Genomic DNA, 22,984 nt, shown 5'->3' on the forward strand with positions numbered 1-22,984 from the left:
ATTGGAGAAGGAAATGGCAACCCACTCCAGTATTCTTACCTGGAGAATCCCAGGGACAGAGGAGCCTGGTGGGCTGCCGTCTATCGGGTCGCATAGAGTCGGACACGACTGAAGTGACTTAGCAGCAGCAGCAGCGTATGTTCTTAAGTATACTGTAGTATATGTTCTTATCAGTTTAATAGAAAATGACAAGATATATATCCAATTCAGTTCAGTTTCTCAGTCATGTCAGAGAATTTGAATAAGTTGTTCAAAGTCTAACTTCAAAAAATATTAAGTTCAGATGGTTTTAGAGATAAGATCTAATTATCCTTCAAGGAACATACAAGTCTTCTTTTATATAAATTAATTCATAGACTAGAAAAAGAGAGGAAGTGGAAGTGAAAGTCACTCAGTCATGTCTGACTCTTTGTGACCCCATGGACTATATAGACCATGGAATTCTCCAGGCCAGAATACTGAAGTGGATAGACAGTTCCCTTCTCCAAGGGATCTTCCCAACCCAGGGATCAAACCAAGGTCTCCTGCATTGCAGGTGGATTCTTTACTAGCCAAGCCACCAGGGAAGCCCAAGAATACTGTAGTGGGTAGCCTATCCCTTCTCCAGGGGGTCTTCCCAACCCAGGAATTGACCCAGGGTCTCCTGCATTGCAGGCCGATTCTTTACCAACTGAGCTACCAGGGAAGTTCAACATATCTCTATGGAAATAAGTAAAATTATTATGATTTTGTTCTCTTATGCTATTCTTTTCAAGTTGATCAATGCTGTTTTGCCTCATAAAATTAATTGGAGAGTTCTTTCTAGCTCAGCTGGTAAAGAATCTGCCTGCAATGGCAGGAGACCCTGGTTTGATTCCTGAGTCAGGAAGATTCCCCTGGAGAAGGGATAGGCTACCCACTCCAGTATTCTTGGGCTTCCCTTGTGGCTCAGCTGGTAAAGAATCCGCCTGCAATGTGGGAGACCTGGGTTCAATCCTTAGGTTGGGAAGATCTCCTGGAGAAGGGAAAGGCTACCCATTCCAGTATTCTGGCCTGGAGAATTCCATGGACTGTATAGTCCATGGGGTCACAAATATGTTACATGAAATTCTAACAAATGAATCCAGTAAAGTATAAAAGATGACCAAGTAATATTCATCCCAGGAATTTAAGGATGGTTTAGCACTATATTCTATTAATTTAATTTGCATATTAACAGATTAAAGATAAACACTATATTACCAATTAGTTAAAATCCAGTGTCCATTCATGATAAGAACAAGTAGCAAACTGGAATTAGAAAGGGACTGCCTTAAAATGCTGAAGGTTATCTACCCATGGCCTATAGCAAACATCATATTTAATAGTGACAATTCAGAAGCATTCTTTGAAGTCAGTAACTATGAGTGTGTTTATTCAATACTGTACTAGACGTCCTAGTCAGTACACTGAGAGGTGTAAAGGAAATAAAACCATATGGATTGGAAAGAAAGATCAGAGTCATTGTTTGCAAATATTATGATTGTCTACAGAGAAAATCCAACAACATTTACAATCCATTAGAATTTAAGAGAGAGTTCAGAAGCTATTTGGATAAAGAGTAATATGCAAAAAATCAGAATTTCTATACTCTAGCAGCAAACAACTAGAAAAATATAAAAAAGATATTGTTTAAAACAGCTATTAAAAGAACAGAAATGAAAAAAAATAAAACAACAGGATGATTAAACTAAAGACGACTAAAACTTTTAGGAGAAAATCACAGACCTTTATTGAAGGACATAAAATAAACGCAGGGATATTTATATTTGTGAATGAGAGGGATGAAAGCTAAAAATATTGGGGGAGACTGCTTACTGTGTTTCTTTCTTGGTGGAAGTAACTCTATGATGCGGCACTACGGCTGTCTCAGTCCCTTCACTCCTCTACTTGGGGAAGTAGAGTGACTTAACTGATAAATCTGGGAAGATTAAACTGGTCATTTAGTTCCTGTCTTTTCTCTTCAGAAAAAGCTTATTGCTTTTGCTCCTGCAGGAGAAGCTCTCCTTCCATGTGGAAAGGCCTCAGTCAAACTATTCCTGCTACTGAGTCATCAGGATTAACTCTGGCAACTGTTGGCAGGGCCATTTGGCTTTGTCAAAATTCTAAACTAAGCAAAACATTCTCACTTCTCTGTCTGCCACTGTCATATTTCTCAATTTGTTCAAATGTTAGGTGAGTAAGGGTGGTTGCTTATTTTATCCCTTCAAAGACTCCAACAGTAAAAGCAGCAAAATTTCCCCAAAATTAATTTAAAAATACAATGCAATTCCAACTTCCAATTAAATTATCAACAAGATTCTCAGATAACTTGAGAAGCTGTTCCCTGAAACTCACAGGAAGTGTAAAGGGCCAAGGATAGCTAAGACAGTGAAGGAAAAAAGAGAGAAGGAGGAAGAGAGGGAAAATTAGAGGTTCCTACTCAACCGGATATCAAGACTTCCTATGAAACTTTAGTAATTAACATAGACTGATATTTGTTATAGGGACTGACAAATAGACCCATGAATACAAAGTAGAACCAAGAAGTAGACCCTGTTGTATATGACAATGACAATTTATATTGTAATCAGTTGGAAGAAGACACTAGTCAATAAATTGTATTTGTCAATAATAAATTGGATAACTTGTCTATGCATGTGGAAACAGATAAAATTAAATATTTTATCACAGTATACAAAAATAAATTATATACAACTATAGATTATATTTAAAGTAAATTAACTGATAAATTAGAAAAATAACACTCACCGGATTGCCATAAACTGTAAGTTCTCTGAGGGAAGATATACCATCAAGTTTTTCCAGTTCTGCCATATCCTATTAAAAATTAAGCAGTAAATTATTATTTGGTTATCCAACATCTTCAAATATATGCTGATTTGAAGTTATAATATGTAGGTGTTGGACTGTAATGAGTTAAATCTTCTGAAATGAGCTTGAGTGACAATATTCTGTATTGTTGATTAAAGATAGATCTGTTTACTATTGATTTCAAATACATGATTGGGTAAAGATGATGTGCCAACATGGAAAACAGGCCATACAGCAGTCCTTGTTAGGAAAGACCATAATTTTTCAGAAGAGTTATGATCTATTCTAAAACTCAGATTGTATTTGGTTAATTCCTAAGAGGACTGACCTAGATGTATGGAAAAGGAGGTGAATTCTAGTCTAAACAATTTCAAAGGTATATATCAAGCACAACCTTAACCAGGAAGGAGCATGTCATGTTGAATGGACTGAATACTGACATATTTTCTGGGAATATTTATGGTAGAAAAACTGTTTCTCTAATTAAATGAGTTGCTTTTGCTACTGAATGGGATCATTTATCATTATTTAACATTGGTGAAAGTTTGCAAATACATTTTAGTTTTTGCAAAATTATTTTTAAAACACTATTGCTGACAAAATTTAGGCAACACAATCAGCTTAAGGTGGTTGCTGCTGCTGCTGCTTAGTCACTTCAGTTGTGTCCAACTCTGTGTGACCCCATAGATGGCAGCCCACCAGGCTTCCCCGTCCCTGGGATTCTCCAGGCAAGAACACTGGAGTGGGGTGCCATTGCCTTCTCCAATGCATGAAAGTGAAAAGTGAAAGTGAAGTCGCTCAGTTGTGTCTGACCCTCAGCGACCCCATGGACTGCAGCCTTCCAGGCTCTTCCATCCATGGGATTTTCCAGGCAAGAGTACCGGAGTGGGGTGCCATTGCCTTCTCCGTAAGGTGGTTGCTAGTTCACAGTAATGAAACGGTTCTTGATATGCTCCTATTCTTATTTGGAATGCCAAGTGGGTTTAGCCAATTAATCGAGTAATTATAAAAAAAATTTACACCTATTTTAGAGAAGGCCCCAAACCATGTGTATCCTTTAAATTATTAGTAAAGCTTGATACTGGATAAAGTCTCAGATTCATATAAGTCTGATTTGACAAATCCTTTGTGTTAGCTCAATTTCTATCACTGGAAAGAGTTCCTATAGGAATGCAAATTTCCTAATTTAGATTTCTTCTAGATAAAGCTTTGAAAGAACCGTTGCCAGCTTTGGCATTCATCTTCTCAGATGAATGTTGTTTGAACCTTGATATATTGATCGTATGTTACTTTCTCTGTATATATATTTCCTAGTTGCTAGGTAGAAAAGGGTACTGCTCAGGCTTTTATATCACTCCAGAAAATCTTCCTGAACTTCAGCAAGTAGAGTCACAAACAAATATTAATCATGTATCTACTATGTACCAGGCACAATGCTATATACTAATACAAATTTGGGCAAGAAAAACTTGGTCCCTGCCCTTGTGGGGCAGTACACAGTTCAGTTTGTCTTCAAGGTTGTCTTAGAGGTATAGGCAGAAATAACAAAATTGGTTCAAGGAGGGCTAACCAATCATCAGCGAAATACTAAGAGAAATGTTAGGATTGTGTATGATTATGTGTATACTTATCTGCATACTATCTCAGAAGAGAGCTTGGGCAGGGCTGATTGGGGCAATGGCCTAATGGAAATAGGCTGAATTATGATCAGGTGAAACAAAGGCAGGAAGCCTTTAGTGGGGAAAGATGAAATATTAAAGCCAAGTCAAAGTTCATTATCAGGAGTTGATTCAAACGTAGGGTAGACCAAGTACAAATGTTAAGTTTAAAGGCCCAGAAGGAGTCTGGGGTTGAGATGCACAAACAGCTCGGACCAACAGCAGTCAGGAACTAAAAAGATCTCTTAGAGGATATCCAGGCAGATTCATGTGGGTTGGTCAGGTTTATAAGTCTAGAAGTAGGGTGAGCATTTCTGCATCCCAGAGTATTTACATGTCATATAAGTGATAAGTAACTCACTAGCAAAATATTCATTGGTGTGTTTGACAGCTTTCTGTTTAGAGGGGTTAAGTCTTGCAAATCTTGTAACAAAACAAAATAATGTTACCTGGATTTTATTATATCCTAGGAAGAGTTTCTCTAGTTTTACCAAAGGTTGTAATTTGCTCAGCTCTCGTAGTCTGTTTTCCTCCAGGTGAAGTGCCAACAGAGAGCTTGGTTTGGCAAAGGCACTATCATTAAATGCTCTGATGCGGTTATGGTCCACTACCAATTCTTGAAGGACTTCTAAGTTGTCAAGCCCTTCAATTTGACTAATTTCATTTCCTGAAAAAAGGTAACTCATGATACGTCAAGTGAGCCCAAACTGAATAAATTAACTATCTTTGTTTAAATATTTTTATCAAATGATTTTTTAAAAGTGAAGTATTAAAAGAACATGTTTCCAAGGAGAAAAATATTAATTTATAGGAAGGTAGCATCATCATCAAATAATACTAGGTAAAATTATTCCTTTATGTGTGAAAGATCAAGATATGATATAGAAAATGTAGTGAATTGACCCAATCTGTCTCTTCAACAGTTAAGTGCTAAAATAGTTGATACTGATAAAAGTAGATGTATAAAAGTGCTGCAGAAGATATGCTTCCTAGCTCATACAACTCAATAACAAGAAAAACAAGCAACCCAATTAAAAAATGGGCAGAAAACCTAAATAGACATTTCTCCAAAGAAGAAATACAGATGGCCAAGAGGCACATGAAAAGATGCTCAATATCACTCATTATTAGAGAAAATGCAATTCATACTACAATGAAGTGCCACCTCATACTGATTAGAATGGCCATCATGAAAAAGTCCACAAATAGCAAATTCTGGAGAGGGTGTGGAGAAAAGGAAACCGTTTATATTACTGGTGGGAATATAAATTGATGCAGACACTGTGGAGAACAGTATGGAACTGCCTCAAAAAACTAAAAATAGAGTTGCCATATTATTCAGCAGTCCCACTCGTAGGAATTTATCTGGAGAAAACAATAAACCAAAAAAGATAACTTTCACTCCAGTGTTCACTGCAGCACTATTTACAAGAGCCATTTCCATTTACAAGACATGGAAACAACGTAAATGTCCATCAACAGATGAATGGATAAAGATGTGGTACATGTATACAATGGAATATTACTCAGCCATAAAAAAGAATGAAATAATTTCATTTGCAACTACATGAATGGACCTAGAGATTATCAGGCTAAGTGAAATAAGTCAAAAAGAGAAAGACAAATACCATATGATATCACTTATATGTGGACTCTTGAGAGTCCCTTGGACTGCAAGGAGATCCAACCAGTCCATTCTAAAGGAGATCAGTTCTGGGTATTCTTTGGAAGGAATGATGCTGAAGCTGAAACTCCAGTACTTTGGCCACCTCATGAGAAGAGCTGACTCATTGGAAAAGACTCTGATGCTGGGAGGGATGAGGGGCAGGAGGAGAAGGGGACGACAGAGGATGAGATGGCTGGATGGCATCACTGACTCGATGGACGTGAGTTTGAGTGAACCCCAGGAGTTGGTGATGGACAAGGAGGCCCGGCGTGCTGCGGTTCATGGGGTCGCAAAGAGTTGGACACGACTGAGCGACTGAACTGAACTGATATGTGGAATCCAAAGTGAAAGTGAAAGTGATAGTCACTCAGTTGTGTCCGACTCTTTGTGACCCCATGGACTATACAGTCCATGGAATTCTCCAGGCCAGAATACTGGAGTGGGTAGTCTATCCCTTCTCCAGGGGATCTTCCCAAACCAGGAATCAAACCAGGGTCTCCTGCATTGCAGGCGGATTCTTTACCAACTGAGCTATGAGGGAAACTCTGTGGAATCTAAAATATGACACAAATGAATCTATATACAAAACAGAAATGACTTAGAGACATATAGAGAACAGACTTGTTGTTGCCAAGGGGGTAGGGGGTGGAGGAAGGATGGACTGGGAGTTTGGGACTAGTATATGCAAACTATTATATATAGAATGGATAACAACAAGGACCTACTATATAGTACAGGAAACTATATTTAATATCCTATGCTAAACCATATTGGAAAAGAATATGAAAAACAATATATATGTATATAAATATATGTATTTATATATATATGTAACTGAATCACTTTGCTGTATACCAGAAACTAACACAACGTTGCAGATCAACTATGCTAAATAAAATGAAAACCAAAAAACAAACAAAAAAAGACCAAAATGTACCAGGAAGTAGTTAAAAAAGAAAAAAAGAAAGATATGCTTCCTGAGTATACTGGATTATTCTAATAAGTATTCAAATAGATATATTAATTATTTATTAAAATAAACTAATTTGTTGCATTACTAATTATGCTGTATTATTAATAAACTAATTTGCTGTATGTTAGTTATACCTTAACCATGCTGTTAATTCCTTCTCAACATATTTTTGAACTGCAATTACATTAAAAAATTAAGAATTTATTACATTTTTTAGAACCTCAATTCTTTCATTATAACCTATGATTTCTCTCTACTGTAGCAATCAATAGTTGTAAGTATAAATAACTTATACAAGAAGAGGAAACTTGAGTTGACTTGACCAAATGCTTTTATTTCTATTAGATTCTCAAATTAGGACAGGGAAAATATTATCATTTTTTAATCATCAGAAAACTGAGAGTCAGAGAAATTGTCTTGCTGAATGACATAAAGGTAGCAACACTAGGCCTAACCTGGACCTTTTACAGTGCCGCTACTACTATGCCATTCAGGCTTTCACCCACCCTTTATCCTCCTTGTTTATTATTGGACTGAATTGTGTCTCCTCATATTTATATGTTGAAGTCCTAGTCCCTAGTCCCTCAGAATGTGACTGTATTTGAGTCTTTAAAGAGGTAACTAATGTTAAATAAATGAGGTCATTAGATGAGCACTAATCCAGTATCACCGGTGTCTGTATGAAGAGGAGATTAGGACATAGACACAGAGGGGAAGACCATGCAAAGATACAGAGTACAATTACAAGTAAAGAAGAGAGGCTGCAGAAGTGACCAACCCTGCTGACATCTTAATCTTGGACTCTGGCCAAGAACTGTGAGGAAATAAATTTTTGTTGTTTAAGTCATCCAGTCTGTGGTACTTTGTTATGGCAGTCCTAGAAAACTAATAAATTACTGAATATGTGATTCCACTTTCTTGGAATTCTTCTCTTTGTAATTTAACATATTTCATAGAATTTAAGATGTCAACAATTGTTAAGATATGTAAATGTTTTGTGTATACTAAGAAAGGGAAAAAAAGCTCAGCTAGATAAACTATGCCATCAATTAAGGTACCACCTGATTTCAAGATTTTAAAATATTAAAGGGGGTGTTTCAGAATGGATGAAATATGGGAAATTTATCTTATTTTATTTTATTCTTTAGAGAAATTGATAACATCATAACCTTCAATAAAATTGAAAAGAATTAAATCACACAATTAAATTGAAACATTACCAGTGCCTTACTTATAAATGAAAAGAAGTCTATTAAGTCAGATTAAGAAAAATGACTCAGTTGTAAATCACTTTCAAAAAATTATGTATTTGGACTGTCATTTTTAATATTTTAAATCCAGTGATATAAAAATCACATGAGATAGCTTTAAGTGTTGAATAATATCTACAGTAGCATGTTTTTGGCCATTATTCACTTTAGAATGCTCATTAAACATATTTAAGAAAGAGAACTCTAAAACAACAATGCTAAATGTGATTTCAGGGATCTTACATATCTATGACTAGCAGAATTTGCCACTCTTTGAAAATTCCCACTTATTTAACTAGATAGTTACATTTTAGATAAATTTAGCTCTTAATCCTTAAGAATCTAATTTGCTTCCCTACAGCCCCACCCTGCCCTTTCCCTCAAGACTTTTCTACCATCTTAGCAAATTTAATCCAGCAGGTGAAATGTAGGTTCATTAACTCTCTGATATATCCTAGCATGACCTTATCTTATTACTGCCCACATTTCTGTACTTCTCTACAGCTTTTGCCCTCTTCTCCCTTTAAACTGACCTTAGAATTTTCTATCTCCTCCTGTTCTGTATCACCTAACTGACCTCTTTACAAACCTTCAAATATGCTCATAACTTCACTAGCTACCATCTCTTACCTATTTTTCAAGGACAAGTTCCTTGAACATGCAGTCTCTAACCTCTATTGTTTTTACTGCCTATCCAATAATTTCCCACACTTCCAAATCTGATACTCTGAAGGTTACCAGTGGTTTCCTTTTTGTTGAATCTAATTGTCTACATCCAATATTCTTTTCACAGGCCTCATTCTTTTCATCATTTGACTTTGGTCAATCACCCATTTTCTCCTGACATCAAGAGTTTGTATTTCTTGGTTTTCTTTCAAAATTTCTTGAATGACTCCTCTGCTGGTTCTTTTTTTCCCAGCCATTGAGAGGTAGTGGGGGGAGTTGTGTCTCTACATGTCTTTTTGGCTTTTCATTCTTTGTTTTTTATCATTATTTCCTAAATAAGCACATATACCATGACTTGACCTATCACCTCCACTGGGATAATTCTAAACTATACATCTCCAGTTCTGATCTGTGGTCCAGTACCACTACTTGAAAAAGTTTCCATTTTTATGTCTCAGAGTGGTCACAACATTATCCTCCCCCTAGCGTTAGAAAAATGTTTGCCAATGTCTTAATGAAAGCATGAAAACATCCTGAACTATTTTTCTCTCCTTGTATATTTAGTCACTAAGTCCTAATATTTACTTCTTTTAAACAACCTTTTGGACTCCCCCTTTACTCACCCTTTCCACTGACACCATGACACCATTCTAGTCCCAGCCCTTATTATGTCATTCATACTGGATAAAAAATGCATGCGCTTTGGTGAGCTAGAATGCAATCTTCTATAGCCCTAGAATATTGCATTTACATTATTTATATAAATAACTCAAGATACACCCATTTGTGATTACTCAAATATTTTTGTCAATGAATCTGTTCTAATAGTGATGCTTATATCTGCTTTCAAAATAGGATGATAATTAAGTCAGTTTTTAATAATAAAGACTTATACATTAATAATGTTGCTACTCACCCTGAAGAAAGAGGAACTTTAAATTTCTTAGTCTGTTAAGTTGTAGTTGAATCAAATTACAAATTCCATTGTAGCCCAAATGAAGAACTTCTAAACTGTTCATTATTGGAGGCAAATTTTCACTGCTTGTTGTATCTCTGAAACACAAATATCAGTTTGGCCCATAAACTTAATTTCAAATTAGCTGTTTGTATAAACATAAAAAGGCAGTTTATTATGCTGCTGCTAAGTCACTTCAGTCGTGTCTGACTCTGTGTGACCCCATAGATGGCAGCCAACCAGGCTCCCGTCCCTGGGATTCTCCAGGCAAGAATACTGGAGTGTGTTGCCATTTCCTTCTCCAGTGCATGCAAGTGAAAAGTGGAAGTAAAGTTGCTTAGTTGTGTCTGACTCTTTGCGACCCCATGGACTGTAGCCCACCAGGCTCCTCCATCCATGGGATTTTCCAGGCAAGAGTACTGGAGTGGGTTGCCATTGCCTTCTCCGAGTTTATTATGTACTTACTATAAGCTGAAGAAAAAGAATGAATTTTCTAATAGAGCAAATTAAGCTATAACATTCTGCCTTTATAATTCATATAATAATCACTTTTTCTTCTTTAAAATCAGTTTTATATGATAAAGAACAAAGAAATACAGAGAGTTACTCAGAATAAAAAGCAACAGCTGGCACAATCAGGCAAGAAAAAGAAAAAAATAGTGACAGACTTTATTTTCTTGGCCTCTAAAATCACTACAGATGGTGACTGCAGCCATGAGATTAAAAGACACTTGCTCCTTGGAAGAAAAGCTATGACAAACCTTGACAGTGTATTAAAAAGTACAGACATTACTCTGTCAACAAAGGTCCATCTAGTCAAAGCTATGGTTTCTCCAGTAGTCATGTACAGATGTGAGAGTTGGACCATAAAGAAGGACAAGCACTGAAGAATTGATGCTTTTTGAACTGTAGTATTGGAGAAGACTCTTGAGAGTCCCTTGGACAGCAAGGAGATCAAATCAGTCAATCCTAAAGGAAATCAATCCTGAATATTCATTGGAAGGGCTGATGCTGAAGCTGAACCTCCAATACTTTGGCCACCTGATGTGAAGAGCTGACTCATTAGAAAAGACCTGATGCTGGGAAAGATTGAAGGCAGGAGGAGAAGGGGACGACAGAGGATGAGATGGTTGGATGGCATCACTGACTCAATGGACATGAGTTTGAGCAAGCTCTGGTAGATGGTGAAGGACAAGGAAGCCTGGTGTGCTGCAGTCCATGGGGCTGAGTGACTGAACAGCAACAACTCTAGATTGGAAAGGAATTAGTAAAACTGTCTTTATTCTCAGATGACATGATCTTGTATTTAGAAATCTGAAGGAATCCACCAACACAACAACAACAAAACAAAACTATCATTGCACCAATAAATTAATTCATGAAGATACAGGGTAAGAGATTAAAATACAAAAATCAATTGAATATCTATACATCTGTAATAACTGAGAATGAAATTAAGACTTTGTTTACAATATTATAAAGCATGATAAAATACTTCCAAAAAAATTAACAAGAGGAATTGAAAATGTATACATAGAAGACTACAAAACATTGCTGAGATAAAGATCTAAATGAATAGAGAAAAATCTCATGTTCACACAGTAGAAGACTATTACTACTAAGACAGTAGTTCTCCCAAAATTGATTAATGAATCAATTCAATCTCTATCAAAGTCTAGTAGGTTTTCTCCCTTTTCTTTTCCTCCAGAAAATAACATCTCATCATAGCATTTATGAGAAAATGCAAACAACCCAGAATACCTATAATAATCTTTGAAAAGAATAAGGTTGGAGGGCTTATCTTTCCTGATTTCAAAACTTATAAAGCTGCAGTAATCAAACCAGTCTGAAACTCGCAAAAGGATAGACTCACAGATCAATGGAATAGAATTAAGAGTCCAGAAATAAACTTCTACAGTTATAGTCAATTGATTTTCAACAAAGTTACCAAGGCTATTCAATTTAGCCCTCACATTTTACTTCACAATATAGACAAAAATAAATTCAAAATGGATTATAGTCTTAAATGTAAGAGAAAAAAATTTCTTGAAGAAATCATGAGAAAATCTTTGTAACCTTAGGTTAGGCAAAGAGTTCTGAGGTACAACAACATCATAATCTGTAAGAGAAAAAGTTGATAGATTGGACTTTATCAAAATTTAAATTCTTTTAAAAGATATCATTTAAGAAAACATAAAGACAAGCCACATGTTTAGAGAAAAATACTTGTAAATCATTTATTTGATAAAGGTGTTGTATCCAGAATATTTGATGAATTTAATAATAAAAACCCAAACAGCATAACTGAAAAATAAGCAAAATATTTAAACAGGCAGTCACCAAATAAGATAAAATAATGGCTAAAAAGCATATGAAAAGCTGCTCAACGTTAGTCATAAGGGAAATGCAAATTAAAACCACACTAAGATACTTCTTTAACTCCATTAGAATGGCTATAATAAAAAATGTAGACAAATGTTGGTGAGGATATGGGGAAATTAGAACCCTCAAAACTTTTTTTGGTAATGGAATTTGGTACAACCACTTTGGAAAAGAGTGTGGCAGTTTTTTAAGAAGTTGACTCAGGAATTTCACACTTAGATGTCTACATTTTTTATTACAGCCATTCTAATGGAGTTGAAGTATCATATTGTGGTTTTAATTTGCGTTTCCCTCATGACTAACGTTGAATTGTACATAAAGGGCAAGTGTTACGGTATGTGAATTGTATCTCAAAACAAACAAACAAAAAAACAACAACCCACAGTTCTTAAACATGCAAGGTTTTTTCATTTACTTTTTTCTTTTTTACAATACGGGTATGAAATGGAAGAAGCAGGGAAAAACAATAACAAAGGAGTATTTTGGTGTCTTTTTATTTACAAAGTTTATTTTTGCTAGGCAGCTATTAAGTATTAAATAAGCTAAATGTATGTTACTACTGGCATTGATATGACTAACCGCTTTTAAAATTCCCAACCAAAATTATTTATAGTTGTAAAAAAAGAATAATACCTGTTTATTTTTGAAGTTCCTTGCTGCCCATAGCCACTTGAAGGCACTTTCTGGTACAGCAGTTGTCTACTGGTCAAGTGAGTCTGAGGTTTTAGTCGGGGTATGATTGATTCAATATGGTTATAGTTTAGGCATAACACCTACAGAAAGAATACATGATTACTCAGCTATTAAAATATGAATGATGCTGTATATATATCTTTGGTTTGAGGTTATCACCATCCTAAAAACTATTAAGATGCTATGGATAAAACTTGGACTATACAACATAATTTAATATATTAGTGTTAACAATGACAAATTTTTATGTCCCAAGTTGTCTGGATTTGACTGTGAAAGTGTATTTTATTATTTGACATGCTGAGAAATGACACCATTTCAGACAAAACAATGAAGACCCTAGAAAGCTGCTCAACTTTCTCAACCTGTACTCCTGACTTCTCCAAGCTTTATTTAGATGAAATAACTCTTTAGTTGGAGAGATTGTTATTTCCCTAAGTTTAAAAGGCCTTAGCCTTAGCAAATGTCTCAAACCTATAGGACAGGAGGCAATGAGGCTGCTTTGAGAACCACAGTGCCCTCCAACTTCACTCATGACAGAGGCAGCTTTCCATCCCATCTCCTATTAGAGAGGAAGATTCACTGCTTATAAGACAATCACATAAAATTGAGGGGCAGGAGGAAAAGGGGACGACAGAGGATGAGATGGCTGGATGGCATCACCGACTCAATGGATGTGAGTTTGAGTGAATTCCGGGAGTTGGTGATGGACAGGGAGGCCTGGCGTGCTGCAATTCATGAGGTCGCAAAGAGTCGGACACGACTGAATGACTGAACTGAACTGAACTGAACTGAAATCACTTTGGGAAGTAATACTTTTTTTCTTGGTGAAAAATTGCTTTAGGAAAAATAATTTCTTTTCTTTAATGACATGAATATACATTTTAGTCTAAAGTAAAGAAGATTACAACCTGCACTGGAAATCTTAAAAGAAAAAAAGAAAATTTGTGAGTGACTCACCTTCACATTAGGCAGATAGATTAATCCACTGAATGAGGTGAGATTATTGTTCTGTAGATTCACATTACACACATTTCTAAACTGGTCAACTGGAATCAAATCCACAGTTCTGAATTGAGACAGAGTAAATACAGTTATAACTTTAATGGGCATATTATATTGGTGAAATCTCTCACATGTAACACCAAAGCCATTTTGAAAAATTTATCTGACAAATTCTATGAAAAATAATTGCCATAGTATAAAATGTATGGATCAAATGATCGGATAAATACATATTTTTGTTGGGTATATGTGTAAGAAAAATGACATAGAATTTCATTGACTTAAGAAATATGTCTATTACCACATAAATAGCACTATCATAAAAGAAACATCCAATTTCTTTATAAATTCACATACGTGCTCATGAAATCATAGTGAAGTTGATACGGTAATCCAAAAGATATTCAGTTGTAAACTGTAGAGGATATATATGAAACAGGTTATTTCTGAAATGCCAGGAAGAGGTTTGGGATGGGAAAGAAAAGGAGAAAGTAGGTAAGGTCTTTGAAAACAGTTTTCTGTGTAATTTCCTGAAAACTTTTATGGCATTCCACCTTATAAGGATGTTTTGGTAATTAGTCAGAATGCTTGATTCCTAGTTGATAGCTTTAAAACTTTTTTACCTTCATTTGAGCTATGAAGAAGAGCATAAAGCTAAATCACCTTGCTCTGATTCCTTCTTTTTAAAGATATATCAGTTTATTTCATTTATTTCTTTTTTAAATTGAGGTATAGTTGATGTACAAATGTATATAAATTTCAGATGTACAACATAGTGATTCACAGTTTTTAAAGATTACACTCCATTCACAGTTATTGTAAGATATTGGCTATATTCCCTTTGCTGTATAATATATTCTTGTGGCTTATTTATTTTATACAGACTATATGTAGCTCAGTCTCCTACCCCTATTTTGCTCCCGCCTTCCCTTTCCCCAATAACCACAGGTTTATTCTCTGTATCTGTGAGTTTTTTTTTGTTGTTGTTATATTCACTAGTTTTATTTTTTAGATCACATACAAGTGATATCATATAGTATTTGTCTTTCTCTGTCTGACTTATTTCACTTAGTGTGATACCCTCCACCTATGTTACTGCAAATGACACAATTCTGTTCTCTTTTGTGGCTGAATACTATTCCATTGTACATATATATACTATATCTTATGTATCATCCGTTTATGGCCATTTAGGCTGCTTGCATATCTTGGCAATTGTAAATAATGCTGCTATGAACATAGGGGTGCATGTATTTTTTTAATTAGTATTTTTCATTTTTTTTTTCCCCAGATGAATGCCTGGGAATAGAATTGCTGGGTCATATGTTAGTTCTGTAAAAATGTCAACTCAGATCTTCTGCCCATTTTTAATCAGGTTTTTTTTTTTTTTTTTACATTGAATTGTATGAACTGTTTATATATTTTGGATATTAACCCCTTGTTGGTCATATAATTTGAAAATAATTTTACATATTCAGTAGGTTGTCTTTTCATTTTGTTGATGGTTTCCTTTGCTGCACAAAAGCCTAACCACATCTTTAAATCCTCAACTCTTAAGTTATAATTATAACATACTTTATCCATTAGTAAGTTGCTTATTCTTTCAACATGTTTTCATTAGTTATTTCCTAAGTGCAGACGATGTGTTTAGAAAGTCTACAAATATGAAAGACACTGTCCATGCACTCAAGAAATGGGAAAAACTATAATAAGAAATACTATAATAAAAAAAGGAAAACTGCCACAATACAGTTAGGCATAACTGAATTTTAGGGAAAGAAAAACCTATTTGGGGAAGTCAGAAATGACTTCACTGGGGAGAAAGATCTTAAAATGAGACTTGGAGAATTTGGGGCATCTGTCAGGCAAGAAAGAGTTCCCGGCAGAGAAACAGCTGCAAGCAAAGGCAGAAACATGAAACAGCATTTTGTGACTGAGATTAAGGAATAGAATATTTTAGAATTTCTGGACTATAAAGAGTTATGGTGCAGTAAAGGTAATGATTACAAGAGATAAAAATGGACTGGCAATGAAAGGGCGTCCCATGTCATACAAAGAGATTTAAAATTTTATTCTCTCTACAGTGGAAAGCCACTGAAAGATGTTGAGAAGGGAAGTGATCTGATAAAACTTGCATTGTAATAGGCAGTATGGATAATAGATGGACTTACAGGTAAGGTTATATGAGACAAAAAACAATAGTTTCTAAAATAGGTAATTCTCCATTCTAGGACAATGGCAATGACTATGGAGAGAAGGTAGAGGGAACTATGACACATACTTAAGACACAGACTCTGGAGAATGTAGTGATTAACTAAAAATGGAGGACAAAGGAGAGAGAGATGTGGACCCTAGATTTTTGGCTTGGGCAACAACAGGAGAATGTTATTTCCTAGATGCTATCTAGGGAGCAAATATTCAAAAGAGGAGCCCAGGTTCAGGCTAAATTAGGGGTTCATCATACATTAAAACTACAGCTGAAGATATCTGCCTATGAAGAGTACAGAATAGAAAAAAGAAGAGAAAAGGATTTATTAACCATTATCATTATCTAACAATAACAACATTCATGAGAACAGCATCAGAGGAATGCTAACAGTGAAAGCCAGATAATGCTGGATTAGAGTGATACAATGTGATGAGCAAACATAGTATGTTCCCATTTAAAAAACTTGGTTATAAAATAAAATAGAAATATAAAGTCTTAGAAAGAGCTTGATTACATTTTTAATCATAATGTGTGATAATAAAAGTTATTAATGCACTTCAAAGATGGAAAAATTAATATGAGATTGTGAAGTAGGGTGGTCGATTTTCTGAATTATTGGCTATATTTGGATAAGACGTATAAATTATAAACCTTACAAAAATAATAATGACTACACATTTAATTATAATATCAAATTGCTATTGTTTAGTCATGTCTAAAACTTGGGACCTTATTGTCCTTGCGACTGCCATGCCCCTCAGTGCATGGGACTGCCCAGGCAAGAATACTGGAGTGGGTTGCCATTTCCTACTCCAAGGGATATCCCTGACTCATGGATTGAACCCACATCTCCTGCTTGGCGAATGGATTGTTTACCACTGAGCTGCCAGGGAAGCCCTCAAATATCAAATAGCATATAATAAAATGATTGTACCTGATGGATGATGAAGTCCAATTTAGTTCTTGCATTTGGGTGAAATTTGGGTGTCCTTGTCGTTCAGCAATCATGTCAGAAGTAAGTCTGCCACCAAACAAATCTTTTGCACACTCAGTCTCTGGTGGTTCCTGTATATGAGGATATTTAGAAAGTGATGTCCTTTCTTACAGATGATTGTGCTGTGCTTAGTCACTCAATTGTGTCTAAGTCTTTGTGACCCCCAAGGACTGTAGCCCATCAGGCTCCTCTGTCCGTGGAATGCTCTAGGCAAGAGTACTGGAGTGGGCTGCCATGCCCTACTCCAGGTTTACAGATGACTAAATGTCTTTAATTCTTTGGTTCCAGGTCAAAATGGAGTGGACTCATTTCTCCCTATTTCATACTAAGTACAGCCAAACCTTCTGGATATTACATATAAAATACACATAGGAAACTGAAAGGTTCAGAGAAGAAGGCAGACCAGCTAAAGACCTTGGGACCTGAGGAATAACACTGTGGTGAGTTCTCTGGTGTGTTACTCTGATAATAATAAGAAACCTTCATCTACTGTTCCTGCTTGGCCATATGGTCAGGCAGGAGAACAATGAAAACCTGACCTGTTAAAATGATGTCCATATGGGGCACAGCCCTATGGAAAATGATGGGTATATTAAAGTAGGGCACATTGATGCCCATCTGAACTCACTTTCAATTTTGGAAGGTGATTGAAATCGACAAGCAGATAGGCCCATATGTTCACTTAAGGTGGCCACCTGGGTCTGTAAAATAGGTGGACATTGGGGGTCTACAGCAATGCAGAGATAGGCTGAATCTAGACATATTCCTCTTGCACCCTCTTAGGTACAAAATGCCAATAAGCACTGTTCCGTCTGCCAGCAAAAGAGACAGAGACTGCAGATGGCTATGTGGCAGATTTCCCTGTGGGAAGGCCCTGAACATAGCTGGCAAGTCAGACTGAGGCTGGTAGCCCTGGGGAGCTACAAATAGGTCCTGACAGGAATAGATCCTGACCCTGGACTGGGATTTGCTTATCCAGTGTAAATGCAAATGCATATATTGGTATGAAAGAGCTGGAACTGAAGATATGACACCAATTTGGACAGTTGATGGTTATTTCTTCAGACCAAGGAACATGCTTTACAGCCCATACTGTGCAACAATGGGCAGGAAACTATCCTTTTCAGAGTAGTAGTTTGATAGAGAATTGGACTGGGCAATTAAAACATTGGTTATCTAAAACGGGGGGGATAGAATCATGACAGTCTGGGGTCTGGCTTACATGTCTTTCTGAGTGTGCTCACACTCAGTGAACATGAGTGGAGCTAAAAGAGTGTCCCCAGTGGATAGATGTCTGTTTTTTGGTGGATCTGGGGGACAGGGGAAGGATGCTGATATGACTATGCACTTCTTACTAAGGAAGGATGATGCTGGTAAAATCATCATACTTTTTCTTTCCTTCTTCCTCACATCACCTCAACTTTCTTTTTCCTACCCGATGCAGTGGTCACAGAACTACACCTGCAATTATAAGTGCTAGAAATAGGGATCATTTTTAAGCAAGAAACTATGCTTTTAAACATTTTGTCAGAATTCCTAAAGGCCCAATGGGGGTAGATTTTACCTTCACTCCATCTGGCAAAATTGGAATTAACAATGAATGTATCTGTATTTGCTGGTAGCAAAAATAGACCACTTGTTTTGCACCTATTATCACCTTGCCCGATCTTAAGCGAGGTGGGCTGAGGGAAGGTATGGTAGACTAGTATCGCTGTCTGCAATCTAGACCAGCACAGTGGCCAAACCTAATGCCCCTTCCAGAGGTGGAAAATATGGGTATAAATAGAAAGGATGGGGAAGAGAAGTTGTGGGTAAAGGAATTAATGAATACGTAATGTAATGAGGGAAAGCCAGTATTATTTATATTACCTCAAAAGAGGCTAGAGCAAGAGTTGATATTGTCTCAGTTCAATTATAGCAGATGCTTGAAAGCATCTGTTTTCTGAGACTACTCCTGTTTTAGGAAACTGACAAAAGTCTCCAATGGAAAGCTGTAAATCTGAGTAGCCTCACCCTGGGAGACATTTCCATGATTATGGACTGTATAATAACTGAATGGGATTATAGCAATATTCCAAAATCTTTTGAATTTATGATCATTTTGCTGTAAAAAGACAAGGGCATGAGCTATGATATTGTGACCTATAACAAGAAACATACATTTGGTCTTTGTCTACTGTTCCTGGCACATAGCTCCTAAAACCCTTGTAATTTCCTGTTCAGCCACTCAGTCATGTCTGGCTCTTTGCAACCCCATGGACTGCAGCATGCCAGGCTTCCCTGTCCTTCATCATCTCCTGGAGCTTGCTCAGACTCATGTCCATTGAGTTAGTGATGCCATCCAACCATCTCATCCTCTCATTTCCTTCTTCTCCTGCCTTCAATCTTTCCCAGCATCAGGGTCTTTTCCAATGAGTCAGTTCTTTGCATCAGGTGGCCAAAGCATTGAAGCTTCAGCTTCAGCATCAATCTTTCCAATGAATATTCAGGATTGAGTTCCTAAAGGATTGACTGGTTTGATCTCCTTGCTGTCCAAGGGACTCTCAAGAGTCTTCTACAATACCATAGTTCAAAAGCATCAGTTCTTTGGTGCTCAGGCTTCTTTATGTTCCAACTCTCACATCTGGGAATCATTTATTATAATATTGTGGTTTTTGTTTTCGATTCCTGAAATAGCTCCAGAACCACCAGGTGAAAGGAGCGTGCTTCCATTCCTAACAAGCCTTTCAACCACACCTGAGTTTATCTTAACAAGATGACTTTTGGAAAGTCCCTGAGAATGGGGACTGGTTGCTGGGAAAACCAACCATGATTAGAAAGTTGGAACTTCCAGTAACATTACCTTACATCCTGGTATGATTATATATCCATGGAGCCCTGGAGACAGAGTGAGACTTAGCTGTCCATGCTTTACCATTAAAAAGTCATGTCACTTCGAATAAGGCATTTAAATTCTCTGGCGTTCTTTGTGTTCATTCACAAAATAAAGCCTTTGGACTATGTTATTTCTAAAGTCAATGTCTATTTACCTCTCAAACACTCTAGGATCATGTTGCCTTCTACCTCCTGCTACATCTACTTTTGGTGGCTTCTTTTCCTCTTTACATTTACTAAATGAAGTTGTTAAAGCCTCACTTAGGTTTACTTTCTCTACTCTCTTTCCTTAGTCAATGGTATATGCTTTTGGTTTTAACTAGGCAACGTTCTTTAAATTACTTCCAAATCTAAACAAATGTAAATTAAATGTCCATATCTGACGTTAGTCCTGTGTTTTCAACTGCCTGTTTGCCATCTCCAATCAGATGATTCACTATCGTATAAAACTTAGTGTGTCCAACACTAATCATCTTATTCCTGAAACTACTTTTCCTCCTATAATATTTCTGTTATGATATCTCTTACTGGCATAGACTCAAGCCTTACAGACCTCTTTTATTCTTTCCTTTCCTCATCTTTCAAATTTAATTGGTTGCCAAGTTCTGTCAATTCTTCCTAGTATTTCTACCTTTCAACTCTCCATTTATAATACTATTTCCCCTTGGTTCATTTCAGTTTCTCAGTACCTCATATCTAGATTAAGCTAATAGTCTCCTATTGGTTTTTTTGTATATTGCTCTAAACACTGCTGTTAAATTTCCTAATATATAATTTTGAATTATGTTATTCCCCTACTCAAAAACTTCAATGCCTTACCATTACCTCTCAATTAAAGTCTAATCTTCATGTCCCATTATCAATTCATATATTCTACCTCATCCTACAAAAATTTTGTGGAGCTTACAGGAGGAATATATAATCAAATAGTAAGATGTAAATAATAGTGGAGATTGAGAATGATGTAAGTTAGAAGAGATCAAGTGTTGGGATAGGGAGAGAGACCATAAGTCCTACAGGGTTTCTGTTACTGAACCACAAATTTGGCTCTGAGCTTTAAGGTAGTCAAAGTGAAAAGGAAAATAGTTAAATAATACTCATTTTCAGCAAGGAGAGCATAACTTTTCTTCAGGGGAAAATGTTTTTCCTACACTTACTTCCAAAAGCACTTTCCGAGGTGGCCCTTCAATTGAGGGCACAGAGCGATGGGAAGGATAATATTCTCAACAACGCCCTGGCGCATGTGCGGTACTAGCTTCAAATGCCTGTTTTAAAAACAACCCTCAGTGAGAACCAACACCTGAACAAAACCAAGTATGCAACATGCTAGAGAAGTGTTCATGTTTGGGGGAGAATACTTTTGATTCTTCATTCTGAGGAGGGTCTTGAAAAAAGCAAGGTTAGAATTAGTAATCTTATCAGAGTACCTCAAAGTTCCAAATAATCATAAACTATCTCTCAATTTTCTAGAAACTTGAAGAGTTTTAAAGTCTGACAGGTGCTAGGCAGTGTTACACAGGGAACTTTCTATTCTCCACACATTTGTTGTGCATGTATCCTATTACACGGAAATCAGAAGCCTTGAATGAACCTGCTTGTTACAGAATTCAAGTTTCCAAATATTGCTTTCATAGTCAATCCTATGTTCTGTGTTATTTTTTAACACAGTAAAAAAAGTTATTTTTTACTAGTAATGTTGACATACCATTCGTTGGTTCAAATATGTTTTTCTTAAATCTTAACTGTATTTTTCCAGGTAACAGGAAGCAGTTTTTAGGCCCAAGAAGATGGTAGGGCTCCAGGGCAGTTTTTCTATCCTGTCTCATAAAATTGTGCTCTTTATTTGTTAGGCATTGGATTCAGTGGGTTTAAATGTAAGCAGTATCTTCCCTTCTGTGCCACCTCATTTAGACAATTAAAAACTGACCAAAGGAGAAAAAATTAAAACCCAGATCTAAAATGTGCTTTAGGGATCAAGATTTTAATAAGCATAGTAAGTTTATGTACTAGTGATAAAGCAACATTCAAAATGACTATGACCTATGGATATATATTAATATGCAGTTTGGACCAAATGCTATGAGTCAACAAAAAACTTACAATTGAGATTCCATCCAAAGCTTTCAGTTCTGGAAGATGAAATATTACAAACAACCGGTAGTTTTCTTGATTCCATACAATAATGTTTCCATACATGTCTAGAATAACCAGGTTGCATAAACCCTGCATAATAAAAATACATTTAATGTGATATACATATATACTCACTCTAACCAGTTTTTTCCCCTTAAGAGTTTAATCAGCCTTGAATTTTAATATTTGAATTACTCTATCATTCCATAGTGATTTGAGATCTTTGGAGTGTACTATTTACAGTACACTTTCAGACTATTGTATAATTTGGTGCAGTATTTCAGTGGTCTATACTATATGATCAGAATCACTTTTTGGATACTGGTGCTAAATGTATTACCCATGATAAAGACTCGTAAAGAACTTAGCAAAGTTTAAAACATATGCTATGTTTATGGAATAACAGTCTATTAAATAGTACATGGCTATTATGTAGTATATGACTTCCCTGGTGGCTCAGATGGTAAAGCATCTTGCTTACAATGTGGGAGACCTGGGTTCGATCCCTGGGTCGGGAAGATCCTCTGAAGGAAATGGCAACCCACTCCAGTACTCTTGCCTGGAAAATCCCATGGATGGAGGAGCCTGGTAGGTTACAGTCCACGGGGTCCCAAAGAGTTGGATACGACTGAGCGACTTCACTTACTTACTTACTTATTATGTAGTATACAAATATGGGCTTCCCAGGTGGCT

At 36.2% G+C, this 22,984-nt stretch overlaps 1 protein-coding gene across 6 annotated transcripts in view; it reads right to left on the reverse strand.

The window, feature by feature from the left end:
* The window catches only part of LRRC9 (leucine rich repeat containing 9), a 121,236-nt gene that overhangs the window by 12,842 nt on the left and 85,410 nt on the right, over positions 1-22,984 (reverse strand). For 5 of the 6 annotated variants that reach the window (XM_025295428.3, XM_025295430.3, XM_025295426.3 and 2 more), the window contains 7 exons: positions 22,259-22,381; positions 17,225-17,355; positions 14,036-14,144; positions 13,016-13,155; positions 9,962-10,098; positions 4,940-5,157; positions 2,770-2,838 (listed from right to left, as the gene is read on the reverse strand). In XM_025295428.3, the coding sequence (XP_025151213.2) occupies positions 2,770-2,838; positions 4,940-5,157; positions 9,962-10,098; positions 13,016-13,155; positions 14,036-14,144; positions 17,225-17,355; positions 22,259-22,381 (927 nt within the window). Of the gene's footprint in view, positions 1-39; positions 167-2,769; positions 2,839-4,939; positions 5,158-9,961; positions 10,099-13,015; positions 13,156-14,035; positions 14,145-17,224; positions 17,356-22,258; positions 22,382-22,984 lie in introns of all 6 variants that reach the window. The other variant, XR_003112276.3, reaches the window with a different exon arrangement.

The sequence above is a fragment of the Bubalus bubalis genome, chromosome 11 (genome assembly GCF_019923935.1).
Source record: "Bubalus bubalis isolate 160015118507 breed Murrah chromosome 11, NDDB_SH_1, whole genome shotgun sequence".
NCBI classification, from domain to species: Eukaryota; Metazoa; Chordata; class Mammalia; order Artiodactyla; family Bovidae; genus Bubalus; species Bubalus bubalis.